Source organism: Erinaceus europaeus, chromosome 13, assembly GCF_950295315.1.
Source record: "Erinaceus europaeus chromosome 13, mEriEur2.1, whole genome shotgun sequence".
Classification (NCBI taxonomy): Eukaryota; Metazoa; Chordata; class Mammalia; order Eulipotyphla; family Erinaceidae; genus Erinaceus; species Erinaceus europaeus.
Genome location: NC_080174.1, coordinates 4,339,244 through 4,357,177, shown reverse-complemented (window position 1 = coordinate 4,357,177; position 17,934 = coordinate 4,339,244). Strand labels below are relative to the sequence as shown.

General features: G+C 56.9%; 1 protein-coding gene across 7 annotated transcripts in view; it reads left to right on the top strand.

The window, feature by feature from the left end:
• WDR27 (WD repeat domain 27) overlaps positions 1-17,934 on the top strand; it is a 54,563-nt gene that overhangs the window by 9,612 nt on the left and 27,017 nt on the right. For 4 of the 7 annotated variants that reach the window (XM_060205185.1, XM_060205184.1, XM_060205180.1 and 1 more), the window contains exons 3-15: positions 3,184-3,325; positions 5,328-5,461; positions 6,919-7,259; positions 8,944-9,014; positions 11,365-11,461; positions 11,806-11,900; positions 12,217-12,278; positions 12,886-13,007; positions 13,756-13,838; positions 14,525-14,603; positions 15,375-15,452; positions 16,649-16,746; positions 17,663-17,752. In XM_060205185.1, the coding sequence (XP_060061168.1) occupies positions 3,184-3,325; positions 5,328-5,461; positions 6,919-7,259; positions 8,944-9,014; positions 11,365-11,461; positions 11,806-11,900; positions 12,217-12,278; positions 12,886-13,007; positions 13,756-13,838; positions 14,525-14,603; positions 15,375-15,452; positions 16,649-16,746; positions 17,663-17,752 (1,492 nt within the window). Of the gene's footprint in view, positions 1-3,183; positions 3,326-5,327; positions 5,462-6,918; positions 7,260-8,943; positions 9,015-9,544; positions 9,663-11,364; positions 11,462-11,805; positions 11,901-12,216; positions 12,279-12,885; positions 13,008-13,755; positions 13,839-14,524; positions 14,604-15,374; positions 15,453-16,648; positions 16,747-17,662; positions 17,753-17,934 lie in introns of all 7 variants that reach the window. The other 3 variants (XM_060205183.1, XM_060205182.1, XM_060205181.1) reach the window with 3 other exon arrangements.

Below are 17,934 nucleotides of genomic sequence, written 5' to 3'. Positions count from 1 at the left end.
ATACGAATAACAGGGACAGACGGGTGCCGCAGTAAAGGAAGAGAGTGACCGCACACACGGATAACAGGGACAGACAGGTGCCGCAGTAAAGGAAGAGAGTGACCACACACGGATAACAGGGACAGACAGGTGCCGCAGTAAAGGAAGAGAGTGACCACACACGGATAACAGGGACAGACAGGTGCCGCAGTAAAGGAAGAGAGTGACCACACACACGGATAACAGGGACAGACAGGTGTCACAGTAAAGGAAGAGAGTGACCGCACACACGAATAACAGGGACAGACAGGTGCCGCAGTAAAGGAAGAGAGTGACCACACACACGAATAACAGGGACAGACGGGTGCCGCAGTAAAGGAAGAGAGTGACCGCACACACGGATAACAGGGACAGACAGGTGCCGCAGTAAAGGAAGAGAGTGACCACACACGGATAACAGGGACAGACAGGTGCCGCAGTAAAGGAAGAGAGTGACCACACACACGAATAACGGACAGACAGGTGCCGCAGTAAAGGAAGAGAGTGACCACACACACGAATAACGGACAGACAGGTGCCGCAGTAAAGGAAGAGAGTGACCGCACACACGGATAACAGGGACAGACAGGTGCCGCAGTAAAGGAAGAGAGTGACCACACACGGATAACAGGGACAGACAGGTGCCGCAGTAAAGGAAGAGAGTGACCACACACGGATAACAGGGACAGACAGGTGCCGCAGTAAAGGAAGAGAGTGACCACACACGGATAACAGGGACAGACAGGTGCCGCAGTAAAGGAAGAGAGTGACCACACACGGATAACAGGGACAGACAGGTGCCGCAGTAAAGGAAGAGAGTGACCACACACGGATAACAGGGACAGACAGGTGCCGCAGTAAAGGAAGAGAGTGACCGCACACAGCTCAGCTCCGTACAGTCCATGTGCCGAGCAGGCGCAGGACAGGGCCCAGGCAGCAGGGGCCTGCAGGTGCCAGTGAGGTGCCCATGCCCCATGCCCCACGCCCCAAGCTGGCTTCCGAACGAGGGTTTCTGCCCGGCTGCGTGTAGTAGCAGCAGCTCCTCAGCCTCCTTGCCTGCCGGCTTCCTCCTCTGGCCGCCCCGCTGACTGTCCTTGTGCCCCACCAGGGCCGCTGCCACTCTCCTGCGCGTGGCGGGGCGAGTGTGGTTGCTTCCACCACGGACACGGGCGAGGAAGTTACCGGTGCCGCTTGACCAGTGGCTGCTACATGTGACCCTTACTTGAGGGTCTCTCGTTTACTTTCTTTTAGAGATTTTATTTCTTTATTTATTTACTAATGAGGAGAGACAAAGAAGCAGACGGCACTCTGGCACATGTGCTGCCGGGGATCGAACTCAGGACCTCATGCTTGAGAGTCCCGAGCTTTATCACTGCGCCACCTCCCGGCCCACACTTGAGGACCTGTTATTCCATTTCATTTTTATTGCCACCAGGGTTGTAGCTGGGACTCAGCGCCAGCACTGCAAATGCACAGCTCCCTGTGGCCATTTTTTCCTTTTCTTTCTCTTGCTCTCTTTTCCTACTTTTATTTGATATGACAGAAATTGAGAGAGGATGGGGAGTTAAAGAGGGAGACAGAAAGATAGACGCCTACAGACCTGCTTCACGGCTTGTGAAGCTGCCCCCTGCAGGTGAGGAGTGGGGGATTCGAACCCGGTCCTTGCGCATGGTAATGTCCGCTCATGCTGGCTGTGCCATTGCCCGCCCCCTTTCGTAGTAGCACATAAACACGGATCTAAAAAGTGAGTCAGAAATGAGTGACAAGGGCGGAGACCTGGCTCCTGCTCCAGCTCTGAGACCCAGTTCCTGTGGGAGCCCTGCATGCTGGAGCCATGATGGAGTGAGTGTTTCTCCCTCCTATCTGAAAGAAAAGGAATGAAGAAGTAAAGTGTGCCAGCAAGAAATGGAGTCATGCACGAGGCCCTGGCTCTGTGGGGGCAAAAAAAAAAAAAAAAAAAAAAGGTAGAAATCATCTGTTCAGGACTCCAGACTCAGGCAGGTGTTTTTTTTTTTTTTTTTGCCTCCAGGGTTATTGCTGGGGCTCGGTGCCTGCACTACGAATCCACTGCTCCTGGAGGCCATTTTTCCCCCATTTTCTTGCCTTTGTTGTTGTCATTGCTGTTGTTGGATACGGCGTCCTCAGTGTCCGGGTTTTGCCCGTCTGGCTCTGCTAACGTAGCTCTTACTTTGTCAGAAGATGGCAATGGCTACTTAACATGGTTCAGTTTTTAAAATTTTAAAAATTATTATTGGATAGAGACAGAAAGAAATGGAGAGAGGAGTGGAAGACAGAGGGGGAGAGAAAGACAGAAACCTGCAGACCTGCTTCACTGCTTGTGAAGTGACCCCCCTGCAGGCGGGGAGCCGGGGGCTCAAACCAGCATCTTTATAGGGCTCCTTGCGCTTAACGCTCTGTGCTACCACTTGGCCCCCTGCAGGTTTTTCCGGATCTCTGTGAAGTATATTGTTGTGACAAAAATGAAGAAGTTTTGTAAATAAAAAAAAAACAGGGCCAGACAGTGGCGCACCTGGTTAAGCGCACACACTACAGTGTGCAGGGACCCAGGTTCAAGACCCTGGTCCCCACCTGCAGGGGGAAAGCTTCACAAGTGGTGAAGCAGGGCTGCAGGTCTCTTTCTCTCTCCCCTCCCGTCTCAATTTCTCTCTGTCTCTATCCAATAGTAAATAAAAATTTAAAAATTGAACCATGTTAAGTAGTCATTGCCATCTTTTGACAAAGCAGCTATGTTAGCAGAACCAGACAGGCAAAACCCAAACACTGAGGAGGCGGTGATTGTGGCCTCAGAGGGGATGGGGGTGCACGAGATGTGGAGTCCCAAGCCTGGGGCCCCAGGTTCAGTCCTTGGCATCGCCTGTGCCAGAGTGATGTGCTCTCTCTCTCTCTCTTTCTCCCCCCCCCCCCCCCCGCTAATATTTAAGTAGGCAACCATTGTTTCTGCTGTTCTGTAGTAAACGTGGTTATGGTATCCGGACATGTGTTTGTTTTTTTGTATTCAATTTTTCAATAAACTATAAAACAAGTGAATTCTGAAATAACTGTGAAAATTTCACTCCATTTCATTTTATAGTTTGAAGTTGCGTTATCATGTACTTTTGCTCTGTAACCAGCAGATAACTCTGGTCTTGTCTGTTAATCTTGAAGCTGCTGATGCTAAGAGGACACCATCAGTCCATTACTGCCGTGGCCTTTGGGAACACAGAGGTTCCTCTTCTGGTCTGTTCTGCCTCCCAGGACTATGTTATACTGTGGAACTTGGATGACTGCAGAGAGAAAGTAGCCCAAGGTAAATAGAAATTTACAGTATTAAGAACAAAACAAAACAACTGTCCAGGGGGCTGGGTGGTGGCAAACTTGGTTGAGCACGTGAGTTACTGCACACAAGGACCTGTGTTCAAGCCCCTGGTTCCTGCCTGCAAAGGGGAAGCTTCGCGAGTAGTGAAGCAGGGTTGCAGCTGTCTCTCTTTCTCATCCTCTCTCTCTCTCTCTCTCTCTCTCTCTCTCCTTTCTATCTTAATTTCTCTGTCTCTGTCCAATGAGTGAATGAATGAATGAATGAATGATTGAATAAGGAAGTAAGTAAACTGCGCAGAGGGAATAGTGCATCTTTAAACTGCTTGGTGCCGTGAGACGTGCTCCACCAGGTGCTTGCCGCCTGGCCCCGAGTTCTCGTTCCTTACAGAGCAGTGGGGGCACAGCAGAGCTGGGTCCTGTGCTGTGTCAGAATGCACAGGGGTATTAAAACGAAGAACTGAAATGTGGGTGGTGGGTGACAGCACATATCATGGCTCCTGCTCCAGCACCCTGGAGGCCGGAGGAGAGTCCCTGGCCTCCAGAGTGAGCTCTGTCAGGGTCCTTGCTGCAGGCCTCTGCTGACAGCGACAGACCCTGTGAAGGGAGCGGCTGATGCGTGCCTGCGCACGTCTTAGTTTCAGCGGAAACGTAAGGAAAATGTAAACATTGGATAAGGAAAGAAATCTATCTTTTTTGCAGTTATGCAGCGTGTCCATGCTCCCCCCTTCACCCTCTCTTTCTGTGGTCATCAGAGCGTCACCTCTCCAGGACTCTTCAGATAGGGAGAGGCAGAGAGACAGCATGGCACTGAGGCTTCCTGCAGTGTGGTGTGGGCCGGGCTGGGCTGGAGACTGGGCTGTGCGCAGCCGAGCTGTCCGGTGAGCTCTTTCCAGCTGCGCCTTTGTGTTTTATGATGCTAGATGGTCACCACAAAAGAGCAACATGTTGAAACTTAAGTGTTGGGTTCTTAGTGTTTTTCCAGTCAAAAATGCGTCCTGATTTTTCTGGCAACTCAACAGTTAAAAATAGGGCTAGGGGGAGTTGGGTGGTGGCACAAAGCTCAAAGACTGGTGTAAGGATCCCAGTTGGAGCCCCCGGCTCCCCACCTGCAGGGGAGTCGCTTCACAGGCAGTGAAGCAGGTCTGCAGGTGTCTGTCTTTCTCTCCCCCTCTCTGTCTTCCCCTCCTCTCTCCATTTCTCTCTGTCCTATCCAACAGCAACAACATCAATAACAACAACAATAATAACTGTAACAATAAAACAACAAGGGCAACAAAAGTGAATAAATAATTTTTTTAAGATTTTATTTATTTCTTAATGAGAAAGATAGGAGGAGAGAGAGAGAACCAGACATCACTCTGGTACATGTGCTGCCAGGGATTGAACTCGGGACCGCATGCTTGAGAGTTCAATGCCTTATCCACTGTGCCACCTCCTGGACCACAATAAATATATTTTTTAAAAAATTAAAAAAATAATAATTAAAAAATAAGGAAGGAAGAATAGCTGTTGAGAGTGGTGGCTTTGTAGTGTAGGCACCGAGCCCCAGCGATAAGCCTGGTGGCTGGGATCATGCCCTGTGTGCGCCTAACTGGGTGCAAATACATAGATAAGTTGCCATTGCTGGATCCTCACAGAGTGACAGGATTATTACCAGAGAGCACCCTGGGTGGGAGCTGCCAGCCCCACCCTGCTGCCATCCAGCCTGATGGGTCCGAGGGGCCGGGTGGCCGAACCCAGAGCTGGCGGCAGCTGGAAGAACGGGCTGTTGTGTCACGGGTCTGCAGGAGCACAGCCCCCCGTGAGCACAGTCCCCCAGAGGCCCCTCTCTTAGAGTGGCAGGGAGCCACTCTCGGCCCCCTGCTCCCCGCGTGCAGCCGCGTGACAGACTGAGAGCCCACACCACCTCCAGGTCCTGACGTGACTGTCACCTGCAGTAGGGGTAGAGACAGCGGGCGAGGGTGGCACTGACGGCCTGCCCCCCGCCCCCCCAGGACTGACTCCTCGTGGGACGGAAATGGGCACCCGTCCGGGGAAGGTGCAGAGCCTGCGGTTCAGCCCTGACGACCGCATGGTGGCCGTGTGCGCTGGGAGCAGAGTGCTCCTGCTGGACGTGGCGGTGAGTGAGGTGCGGAGGGGAGTTCTCGCTCTGGCAGCGATGCAGTGGCAGCTGAACTCACCCTGTGCATCTGAGCGACAGCCTTGGGGGCAGGACTGCGGGGAGGGGGGTTAGTGGGTGGTGTGCGGGCCCCGGGGTACTGCGGAGTCTGGTGCCAGGAGGCAGACGGGGCGCGGCCAGCTCCATGGCTGTGGGGCCTGTGGCTTCTTGTTTGTGATCTGCCCCCAACGGTCGCCGGGCTGACCGCGGGGCTGCCTAGCGGTGGGTGTAGAGGTGGACCTCAGGGCCTTGGAAAATGGGGCTTCTGTCCCAGGTATAGAGAAACCCTGCTGGGGTTCTCCGGATGCAGGGGCCAGAGTTTTGTTCCTGCCCCAGGGCCGGGAGATGGACTGTGTTACACCGTTAGTCACGAGAGAAGAGGGGACGTGGAGACTCAGACACACGACACTCGTCTCACAGTGACATTCTGCCGAGTGTCCCATGCGGGCCTCTCTGTCCCTCTGCTTATTGGCTTTGTGTACAGCCAGCTGTGCCAAGTATAAGAATCTTAGGTGTGTGGTCCGGGAGGTGGCGCAGTGGTAAAGCTTTGGACTCTCAAGCATGAGGTCCTGAGTTCGACCCCGGCAGCTCATGTGCCAGAGTGATGTCTGGTTCTTTCTCTCTCCTCCTGTCTTTCTCATAAATAAATAAAGCACTTAAAAAAAAAAGAATCTTAAGGGTGGGGGGGCGGGCAGTGATGCACCCAGTTAAGTGCACCTAGTATGAAGCACGAGGATCCGGGTTTGAGCCTCCGGTTCCCCACCTACGGGGGGGATGCTCCACAAGCGGTGAAGCAGGGCTGCAGGTGTCTCTCTCCCTCCTCCTCTCTGTCTCCCCTCGTCTCTCAGTTTCTCTCTGTCCTATCCCATAAAATGGAACAAAAACAACAAAAAAAGATGGCTGCCAGGGGCAGTGGACTCTAGTGCTGACTCCAGCCCCAGCGTTAACCCAGGAGGCAAAAAAGGAAGAATCTTAAGTATACACAAACTTGTTCAAGGTTCATATAAACGTCTTGAGGGCTTGCATAACTGGACAGTCTCTCTCCTAGTCTGTAGACTTCAATTCTAGTGATTCTGCCAGCTTCTGTGTTTACTCTGTAGTTGCTGCCCTTACCCCAAGGGTGGAGGCAGAGTTCAGGGGTATCGGTCAAAGCCTCATTGAGCCTGAAGGATCTTTTGACTGGCCTAACTGTGTTTACCTTGATATTAGCCAAACGTCCCTGGAGGCTCAGGGCCCCAGAGACAGCAAAGAGCTTCCGACAAGCCTGGTTCCGATACACAGTTGTGGTAACCGAGAAAACCGATCAGCAGAGAAGTAACAGCCGCTGTATCTGAGGGGCCTGTCAGGAAATCAAGGGGTCTCCAACTCACAGTGTCGTCTGTGTCAGCGACGTCCTGACTGTCCGTCTCCTTGTGGTCCCCCCGCAGGGCCGGGGCTTGCTGGCTCAACTGCAAGGACACCGGGGCAGCGTGACGGCCGCCGAGTTCTGTCCTTGGCAAGCAGACACGGTCATCTCGGTATCTGAGGACAGGAGTTTCAAGGTGGGGAGCTGCGTGCACCAGCATGGGAGCCAGGCCCTCGCTGTCTCGGGGCCACCCTCACCCTCCCAGCTCCTCAGCTCTTGCCCGCAGCTGCCTGTCAGCAGGTGGCGTGCGTGGCCTGAGCCACAGCCGTGGCGATGCCGTGTGCGTGCTAAGGGGAACGTGTCTGTCACAGGTCTGGGACAGCCATGCGGGCTCCTTGCTGCACTGTTCCCCCGTGCTGTCAGGTAACTGGCGGGCTGTGAGGAAGGGGCTGTCCGTGGTGGCCGTGGGATCTATGCGGGCGGGAGGGAGGGCACGCAGAGCCCTGCACCTCTGGGTGGCTCTGGATGGGTTGGGGAGAGGAGAGAGCAGAAGGCTGGGTGGGTGGCCCCCGAGTCATTTCAGGAGGACACGGGGCTCCCCCCCTGCCTGTCTGCAGACGGCTTGTGGCCCTGGGGCCCATGCCTGGGCCTGGGACATGCCTTTCCCAGCGTGAAGCTCAGGGCCAGGCCTGCTCTCAGACTTGCCCTGGAACTGCCTTCCTGACATTCATCTGCGTAGTTACTGATGTTCACGAAGACGATCACAGGGCCGGCAGTGGCGCACCAGGTTAAGCACACACACTGCCATGCAGAGAGACCCAGGTTTGAGCCTCCACTTTCCACCTGGCTTCATGAGCGGTGAGGCAGGTCTTCAGGTGTGTCCTTCCCTCTCTGTCTCCCCTCCCCTCTCTCGGTTTCTCTCTCTGTCCTGTCAACTATAATAGAAAGGAAAAAACTAAGATCAAAAACTTGATCTTTAAAGTCATTTATGTTGTGGTGCGGGAGGTGGTGCAATGGATGAAGTGTTGGACTCTCAAGCATGAGGGCCTCAGTTCAATCCCCGGCAGCACATGTACCAGAGTGATGTCAGGTTTTTTCTGTCTCCTCCTATCCTTCTCATTAATAAATAAATAAAATATTAAAAAAATAAAATAAAGTCACTTATGTTTATTTGGGGCAAAGATAATTTTATTTATTGTAGTTTATTTTGCTGACAGGGTTCTTAGCTGGGACTTGACATCTCTGTTTCCACACCTCTCAGTTGACATTTTCAGAAAGAGGGAGAGAGAGGGAGAGGGAGAGGGAGAGAGACACGCCGCAGTACTACTCCACGGCTCGTGAAGTTTCCCTCCCTGCAGGTGCGCCCGTGTGAGGACTGGGGGCTTGAACCCAGATCCTTGTGCATGGTAACCTGTGCGCTCTCTGGGGCAAGCTGTCTCCCAGCCCCCAACAAACAGTTTTCGACTGTGCACTTATCGACACTTCCCTTCTGAATTCTGGACAGTGTAGACGCAGCGTGGGTGTGGGTGCCGTCACGTCCCGGGCTGCGAAGCGGGCGGGACACAGGGTCAGCACGGCCCCTCGCCAGGGCTCACGGTGCAGGGAGCTGCCTGTGTCAGGCTGCCGGGAGGCGGCGGCTCACCCGCTGCTTCATCGCCGGGTCCTCGGGCCGCTTCGGTAGCAGTCTGGTATCGAGGTTTCGTGCCTGTGTGATCCCCCAACTCCCGGCACCCTCACTCTCCTTTTCAGGTAGAGAAAGAGGGAGAGAGACGGGGAGAGACACAGCACAGCTCCGCCATCCATGGGGCTTAGCGTCCCCGGTGCCAGGCAGGCCTTCTCAGGCAGTGCCCGGTGCGTGGGGCGGCCGGGGCCACAGCTGGCGGGCGGTCCGCAGGCCCTCGTCTGCCAGCCGCAGCTGGAGCCGTGGTCGAGCCCGAGGTGCCCAGCCCATCAGCCCGAGGACCCCAGGCGTCCACCCCCCTCCTGCCGGGGCGGCTCCCGAGTTCACATCTGCCCGCCCGCGGCTTCTGCTGGCGGGGCAGTGAGGGAAACGCAGGGGTGAGGCCAGCGGGCCCGTGTGGCTGAGCCCCCACGTATGTGCCCGCAGCCTACCCGCTGCTGAGTCTGCTGGTGGACGCGGAGCACAGGCAGGTGGTCACGGGGGACGCCGATGGCCAGGTGAGCCCCCTGCCGCTCTGACTCACCCGGTCAGGCCCTGGGGACTGGGGGGTGAGGGTGCCCCATGCTGCCTGGAGCCACACCTCCAGCCACTGACCCCTGTCCCTCAAGCCAGGGTCTACGCAGAGCTTCCCCCACCCGTGGACACGTGTGTGTGTGTGTGTGTGTGTGTGTGTGTGTGTGTGTGCGCGCGCGCGCGCGCGCGCGTGTGCTCCAGCCTTGCTGTCTGCCTCAGAGACTGCTGGGGCAGGAGATGCAGGCTGGGATGAAACGGGTGGGGAGATGGCCCACAGGGCGTCTCTGCTGGGGCATCTTTGTCCAGCTGGTGGGGTGCTCCCTCAGTGCCCAGTACCCACCTGCCCCCCAGCTCTGGGTCTTCAGCCTGCACCCCCTTTCTGCTCCCTCCTGCCCCCCTTTCTGCCCCCTCCTGCACCCCCTTTCTGCCCACTCCTGCACCCCCTTTCTGCCTCCTCCTGTACCCCCTTTCTGCCCCCTCCTGCCCCCCGTTCCTGCCCCCTCCTGCCCCCCAGCTCTGGGTCTTCAGCCTGCGGGAAGGACATGGCTTCCGCTGCCTGGCGCGTGCTGACCTGCGCACGGAGAGAGCACGTTTCTGCCTGCGGCGGGGCCTGGCCCTGCTAAGCCCACCAGGTAGATGCAGGGACATCCCGCAGGGCCAGCTGGGGACCCCAGAGCCCCTGCACACTAAAGCCAGCCTCAGTATAGAACTTGGGGTCTGATGGGGGGGGGTGGGGAAGGCAGGGGATGGGCAAGCTTAGGCCGAGAAGGGGTCTGAGGGGCTGCTCACCTCCACCTGGGTCATCCCTCTCCTCCCCACCTTTCTCTCTCTTCAAAAAGAAGTGGGGGGGGGGCAGGTGGCAGCACAGCGGGTTAAGCACACATGGCGCAAAGCGCAAGGACCAGCATAAGGATCCCAGCTGGAGCAAGTCTGCAGGTGTCTATCTTTCTCTCCCTCTCTATCTCCCCCTCCTCTCTTGATTCCTATCCAGCAACAACGAGATCAGTGGCAACCATAGTGACAACAACAAGGGCAACAAAATGGGAAAAAAAAATGGCCTCCAGGAGCAGTGGATTCGAAGTACAGGCACCGAACTCCAGTGATAACCCTGGAGGCAAAAAAAAAAAAAAAAAAAAAAAAGAACAAGGACTGTCTATTGAGTCAGCGGGATCTGAACATATGTGGGATAAGCTATTCGTATTATGATCAAAATGGATTATTTATTATTTAGCTTAACAGTCGAGTATAAACTCATAAATAACATTTATACCTTTGTCAGATTCTCTAAAATGGCATCTTGAATACATAGAACTGAATGAAAATATTTTCAGGGTAACTCTTTTCAGCTTCTGTCACTGCTTCTTTAGCCTGGAAAAAAAAAAGAAATATTGGTCTTCTTTTAAATAAAATCTATGAAGAAGTAAAAAACAAACAAACACTGAGGGGCGTGGTGGTGGTGCACTGGGTAAGCACACACACATTGCACATATTGTTGTGCACTAGGACTGAGGTTCAAGTCCTGCTCCCCACCTGCAGGAAGGAAGCTTCATGAGTGGTGAAGCAGGGCTGCAGGTGTCTGCCTCCCTCCCTCTCTATTTCCCCTGCCCCTCTGAATTTCTTTGTCCTATTAAACAAAGGGGGAAAAAATAAAAGGCCTCCAGGAGCTGTGGATTCATGCTGGCACCAAGCCCTAGTGATAATCCTGGGAACAAAACACAAAACATCTTTTTTCCCATCAGAGAGAGAGAGCAGAGCCCTGGTCATCAGGTGGTGCCAAGGACCGAACCTGTGACCTCTGGGGCCTCAGCCATGCAGGCTGGTGCTATGACAGACTGAGTCATCTCCCTGCCTCACCAGTCGTTAAATATGTAAATCTTATCTATTGAAATGATGTATTTCTTTTCCCACTTAAAATATTTTTTTTAATTGGGGGGATTAATGGTTTACAGTAAATCTAGTTGTTGGTATATGTGTAACATTTCTCAGTTTTCTGCAAAATACTCCCCCCCCCTCAGCGTAGTTCCTCCTCCACCATTCTGACCCGAGACACCCGCCCGCCTAGTACTTTACCTTGGTGCAAGACACCAAACCCAGTCCAAGTTCTGCACTGCGTTTCCCCTCCTGTTCTGGTTGCTCCACTTCTGCCCATGACCGAAATCTTACTGCCACCAGAGGGATCAGAGCACGGCTCAGCTCCAGCATGGGGTGGTACCAGCATTGAACCCAGAGCCCTGTGTCCTGGGCATGAGGCTTTCAGCTCTGAGGGCCTTTCCTGACTCAGGGCTTGGGGTCCCCCAGCTCTGGGTCCCCCACTGCCCACGTCTGTTCCCGCAGAGGGCCCGTACGGAGATGGCAAGGTGGACACAGCGGTCCCTGTGCTGAGCCTGGCGCCCTGCGACCTCTCAGGCGTCCTGGGGCCGGCGTGCGCGCCGTGAGTACTGTGGCTGATGGCCTTGGGTCCGAGGAGGGTGGGGTGGACCCTGAGTGGGTGCGCTTGGTGCATCTCCTCTCGCTCTGCCCCCCCCCCCCCCCCCCACTGATCCAGTTCTGCAGTCTGACCCCTGAGCTGTTCCCTCTGCGGGGACTGCCAGCTTCCAGGGACACCCAGCCAGGTGGGGGGGGGGTCAGGTGGCCCCGTGCATGGCATGGCCTCCCTGGGGGGTGGACCTGGTGCCCAGGAGACAGCACAGGCCCAGCTCAGGCCCCGGGGAGGGAGATGCCCCAAGGGCCCAGGGCTCTCCAACAGGTCAGCTCAGCGCCCCCTCCCCCAAGCAGCCTGACCGCGGGTGCCGTGTGGGTGGGCAGCTCTGAGGGGCTGCTGCTGCTTCTCCCAGCCAGCTGCGAGCTGGAGGCCATCCTGCTTTTCCAGGGTGAGTCCTGTCACTGGCCACACCCCAGTGCCCAGTCCCGAGCTACACCCCTCCCCTGCCCGGTCCTTCCAGTCCCTTTCCATGCCTCTCCAGTCTGCGGGACTCCAGGGCTAACTCAGGGACCTCACGCCCACTGCCGCTCTCCAGCTGACCTCTACCTGCCCTGCTCCAGCCCCCCGCCAGCACCCAGGACCCCCATCTGTGGGGGCTGGTCGGCCTCAAGCCTGTCCTTCCGTACGGGGACCCCGTCCCAGGTGCTGGGCAGTGGAGGGGGGCCTGGCTTCACACCCCCTCACATGGCTCTCTGACAACCAAGACTTCCAGAATCTCAGTGTCCAGGTGGCCGGCTCCTGTGCCCTGAGCAGTGGGGGCTGCCAGGTGAGCCCTGCACCCCGCCTCGTACCCAGTCTGTCCCCAACCTTCTCAGTGAGCTGGGGTCTCTGTCTTGAGCCCTGCAGTCCCTCAGGACAGCTGCCACCACAGCAGGGAGACGCACCTCTGTCCTCCATCTTCTGCATACCTTGCACAGGGAAGGCCTTTGTCTTGTGACTGTGTCCTCGGCCCCAGGAAGGTCTTTCTATCCTCTGTGTTCCCCTGGCATAAGAGACATCTACTCGTCCCCTGTGCCCTCCTGTCCCCAGGCCTTCTGCCTGTCCCCTGTGTCCTGTATCCTCAGAGACATCTGCATGTCCCCTGACCGACTGTGTCTCCCATCCTCAGGAATGTCTGCTCCTGACAGTGTCCCCTGTCCCTTGGGATGTCTGCCTGTGACCCCATCCGCAACCTTCTGCCTGTCCTCTGACTGTGTCGATTTCCCCCATGCCCAGGCCTTCTGCCTGTCCCCTGACTGTGTCCCCAGGCCTTCTGTCTATCCTTTGGCAGTGTCCCCTGTGTCCTTATTCCCAGTGTCCCATGTCCCAGTCCCCAGGCCTTCTGCCTATCCCCTGATGGTGTCCCCTGTCCCTTTACCTTTCCCCGTCCTCAGACCTTCTGCCTGCTCTCCTCTCTGTTTGGAGGCCAGATCGTGCTGCTGGAGGTCTTCGTGGATGCCCTGCTGAGGGTGCAACCCAGCCCCGGCCTAGGCCGGGGGCTCTCGGTGCTGGCCAGGTGGGTCCCTACAGTGGGGTGTCCGTGAGGCTTTGAGGCTTTCCAGATGGCCCAGTGTCTTCACACTGTTACAGCCCATCGAGATGTAGTTGCATCATCTCTAGTGAGTGGAAGAGTACCAGGTTTCTGTGAACAAGAAACAGTCATATATATATATATATTCCTTTTCCCTTTTGTTGCCCTTGTTTTTCATTGTAGTTGTAGTTGTTATTGTTGTCGTTGTTGGATAGGACAGAGAGAAATGGAGAGAGGAGGGAAGACGGGGGGGGGGGGGAGAAAGACAGACACTTGCAGACCTGCTTCACCATATGTGAAGCGACTCCCCTGCAGGTGGGGAGCCGGGAGCTCAAACTGGGTCCTTGCGCTTTGAGCCACTGCGCTTAACCCGCTGTGCTACTGCCCGACTCCCAAGAAACAGTTCTATTCCAGGACCAACGTGGGCTCTGAGACACCGTGCTGCCTGGAGGCACAGTGGGCTTGAGCCCCGGAGTGACCATGCCCCCCCCCCCCCCCCCCCCCCGCGCACCTCTCTAGATAAACACATTTGTCGGAACCAAAGTGGAGGGGTGTGTCGCTTGGGCTGAGTGGGCAGGCGGGCCACTTTCCAGTCAGTACCCCGCCATTCAGGCCAACAGCCTCCCTGAGACTGGGACTCCTGTGGGCAGCTGCCCTGTCAGTTGTGGCCGTCCTGTGAGTGTCCTCAGGCCTTTGTCCAGGGCCCTCACACCACTCTGCCATGTCTCCCCAGCTCCTGTGTCCCCCCGACCTCCCTGCTGTATCTGGGGGCCGCTGGGAAGAGAGAGGCTGAGCCGGACACTCCCAAGCTACCCAGTGAGTGCAGGGTCCTGAGGGGAGGCGAGATCATGCCCTGTCCCCGTGTCACGGCTGAGGGTGGGATCTCCCACACTGACCAGCAGGGCCGGGCGTCCACTCCTCATCCACACAAGCTGTCAGATGCCTTAGGGCAGGGCTCAGCCTCCCTGCCCGTCATCTGCCCAGGGGGTGTGCTGTGCTTCTGAGAGCCATGCACATGGGACCCCGATGGGGTGACCTGTCCTGTATTCCTGACGCTGACCACAGGTCAGGGGCTCTGTGTCCCTCTGGACATGGTGGTACGGCCAGTTCTCCTGGTGCTGGCCATGGGATGGGGGCTCGGGTTGCCCCAGGCGCCCTCTAGAGCAGCTTGGAACTTGGGGAGCCCATTCACTCCCAGATCCCGGTTAGTGACAGAAGACAGAGCTGGGCTGGGCAAGGTGTTGGGGTGTTCCCTCTCACTCCCTCGTCCTCCCTGGGGCCACCTCCTCAGAGCTCCACCGTCACCTCTGAGTCCTGGGCACCAGGGTCTCCCCTTCAAGAGCTGTGGTGGCTGATGCCCTTGAGCACAGTGGGCCCACAGCGCCAAGGACACGCCGCCAGGGGAGCCCACTGCCGGCTGCTGCTGCCGACAGAGCAGTCGAGTCAGTCCCTGGGTGGGAGACCACGCTGATCGCCCGTCCCCGCCGCTGGCCTCCCCGCAGGTCTGCGTGGTGCCGTGAAGGACCAGCCCCTCGTCTTCCACCACCAGGTTCGATCCTCTGGCTATGCCGAGGCACCGCGGTGAGTGTGGGCAGGGAGGCCGGGCAGCTAGTTGGGCAGCGGATGTCCTGTCCTGGGTGGGCACTGGCCGTGGCTGTGACAGCACTGACCCCTTCCTTTCCATCCCTTTCCTCCCTTTCTTTAGTCTCATTGTGAGGAATGGACAAAGCCAGCCTTTATTTCAAAAATACGTTTATTTAGTTATTACTGGATAGAGACAGAAATTGAGAGGGGAGAAGGAGAGAGAGATGGAGAGAGACAGAGAGACACCTGCAGCTCTGCGTCACCACTTGTGAAGCTTCCCCTTGGCAGGTGGGGACCAGGGGCTTGAACCCGGGCCCTTGTGCCTGTACTGTGCGTGCTTAGCCAGGTGCGCCACCACCTGGCCTGCCTCACAGATGTTACATCCTACGGCCTCCGTTATCTTTCAGTTCCTAAGGTCTCTGGCAGAATATGTGGATTACTGATTAAAAAAACTATGAAGAAAAGGAAAATTAATTTACTTAAAAAAAAAACCCCAGCAAACTTTTCCAGCTCACTTCCTGGCCGTGGTGGGGTTTGACCTCTTATGGCCTGGCTGCACAGGTTTGACCTCTTAAGAGGTTTGACCTCTTAAGCCCTGCTCTGTCCCTCTGTCCCTCAGCTGAAGCCTGTCCCTCAGCTGAAGCCCCCGGCAGAGCTGAGACAGCAGCCTGGAGCTGGGGGTGGGGGCCAGGGCCCAGGACGTCATGCCGTGGTGCGGGGGTGTCAGGGCTGCTTGTGACACGTCACCTGTGAGAACTATCTCCGCAGTGCGACTATGTTTTCACCAAAAACCAACGTCAAGGATGCAGGAAAGCGACCTTCCAGGGTCAAGAACAGCCGCCGCTGGTGTGTGGGTCTGTGTCCGGGGATCCTGAGATGATGGGGACCCTACTGGATGGGGACTCAGTGAGGACAGAGACCCTGCTGGATGGGAACTCATTGAGGACAGGGACCCTGTGAGGAAGGGGACTCTGAGGATGAGGACCCTGTGAGGAAGGCGACTCTGTGAGGACAAGGACCCTGTGAGGATGAGGACCCTATGAGGAAGGCAACCCTGTGAGGACGAGGACCCTGTGAGGAAGGGGACCCTGTGAGGAAGGCGACCCTGTGAGGACAAGGACCCTGTGAGGATGAAGGACCCTGTGAGGAAAGGGAACCCTGTGAGGATGAGGACCCTGTGAGGAAGGGGTCCCTGTGAGGAAGGGGACCCTGTGAGGACAAGGACCCTGTGAGGATGAAGGACCCTGTGAGGAAAGGGGACCCTGTGAGGACGAGGACCCTGTGAGGAAAGGGACCCTGTGAGGAAGGGGACCCTGTGAGGATGAGAACCCTGTGAGGATGAGGACCCTGTGAGGAAGGGGACCCTGTGAGGATGAGGACCCTGTGAGGATGAGGACCCTGTGAGGAAGGGGACCCTGTGAGGATGAAGGACCCTGTGAGGATGAGGACCCTGTGAGGAAGGGGACCCTGTGAGGAAGGGGACCCTGTGAGGAAGGGGACCCTGAGAGGACAAGGACCCTGTGAGGATGAAGGACCCTGTGAGGAAAGGGGACCCTGTGAGGACGAGGACCCTGTGAGGAAGGGGAATCTGTGAGGACAAGGACCCTGTGAGGCAAGGGACCCTGTGAGGAGGGGGACCCTGTGAGGATGAGAACCCTGTGAGGATGAGGACCCTGTGAGGAAGGGGACCCTGTGAGGATGAGGACCCTGTGAGGATGAGGACCCTGTGAGAAAGGGGACCCTGTGAGGATGAGGACCCTGTGAGGATGAGGACCCTGTGAGAAAGGGGACCCTGTGAGGATGAGGACCCTGTGAGGAAGGGGACCCTGTGAGGATGAGGACCCTGTGAGGATGAGGACCCTGTGAGGAAGGGGACCCTGTGAGGATGAGGACCCTGTGAGGATGAGGACCCTGTGAGGAAGGGGACCCTGTGAGGAAGGGGACCCTGTGAGGAAGGGGACCCTGTGAGGATGGTGACCATGCTGAACAGTCACCCTGAGTGGCTCTGACTACCTTGCTGACTGGGGCTCTGTGGCCTGCAGTGACCGGGACCCATGGGAGAGGCCTCTGCCCACCTCGCTTTGGAAATGGCGGTCCTCCACGCTGGGCCGCACTGCCGTGAATTGCGTCCAGTTCTCAGGTGGGCCTGGGAGGGGCCACTTCCTGGCTGTCTTTGACCCCAAGGCCTCTGGCGTCTGTGGCACCACCTGGCTCTGAACTCAGAGCTCCCGGTGTGTGGGGGGGAGCTGGGACCCTGGCCTGGTATCCAGCTCTCTGGGTGTGTCCTCTGTCCCGGAGAACAGCACCCAGGACAGAGGTGGGCTTGGGGGCGGTGGTGGGGGCAGGGTGTGTAGGGCTGTGAGGCTCTCTTGGCATGATCCCCCCCCAAACCCCATGTCCCAGCTTCTAGGTGCCCCCCAGACCCTGTGGGACATGCATTTTCCCAGGGACGTTGGGGAACAGCTGGAAGGTGGGAGGCCATCTCCCCCAGAACGTGCCTTCTGGGCTCTGTCCCGGGACCCTGCCCACTGCCCCGTCCACTGCCCTCCAAGGGTGTCCGGCAGCTACAGGGGTCCCCTGTCTCCCTTGGGACCGTGTGGCTGCTGTCTGCAGCCCTGAAGAGACCTCTGGGCCTCTGGGGCTCTAGTCAGCTCCACGTGCAGTGGGGAGAGCAGAACAAACACCTCTGAGGGGTGGATTCAATTCACATTCTTTTAAAACTATTTACTTTATTGGCAATTCAGAGAGAGAGATTGAGAGAGAAGGGGAGATAGAGAAGGAGAGAGAGACACTTGCAGCCCTGCTTCACTGCCCACGAAGTTTCCTGACTGCAGGTGGGAACTGGGGGCTTGAACCAGGGCCCTGTGTGTGGAAAGATGTGCGTCCTACTGGGTGTGCCACAGCCCAGCCCCTGAGCCCACCTGCCTCTTAGAAGCTGTGCTCACAGCCAGGACGTCCCAGGGCTTGGGGACCACGGGCACTGGCCCTGGGAATCAGGCTCCGGGTCCTCTCCCCACCTCCCCACCTCCCCACCTGCTGGTGTCTGCTCCCCACAGGCGATGGACGGCGCCTGGCCTGTGGCCTCTCGGACCACCTGTCCCTGGTCCTGGATGCTGAGCTCACTGGGACACCTGCTGTTCTCTCAGGTGATGCTTGTCTGATTGCTTGTTGGACAGAGACAGACACTGACAGGGATGGGGGGAGAGACGCCTGCAGGCCCGTTCACCGCTCACAAAGCTTTTCTCCTGGCTGTGGAGGCTGGGGGCTTGAACCTGGGCCCTTGTGCACTGTAACATGTGTCCTCAACTGGGTGTCCCACAGCCTGGCT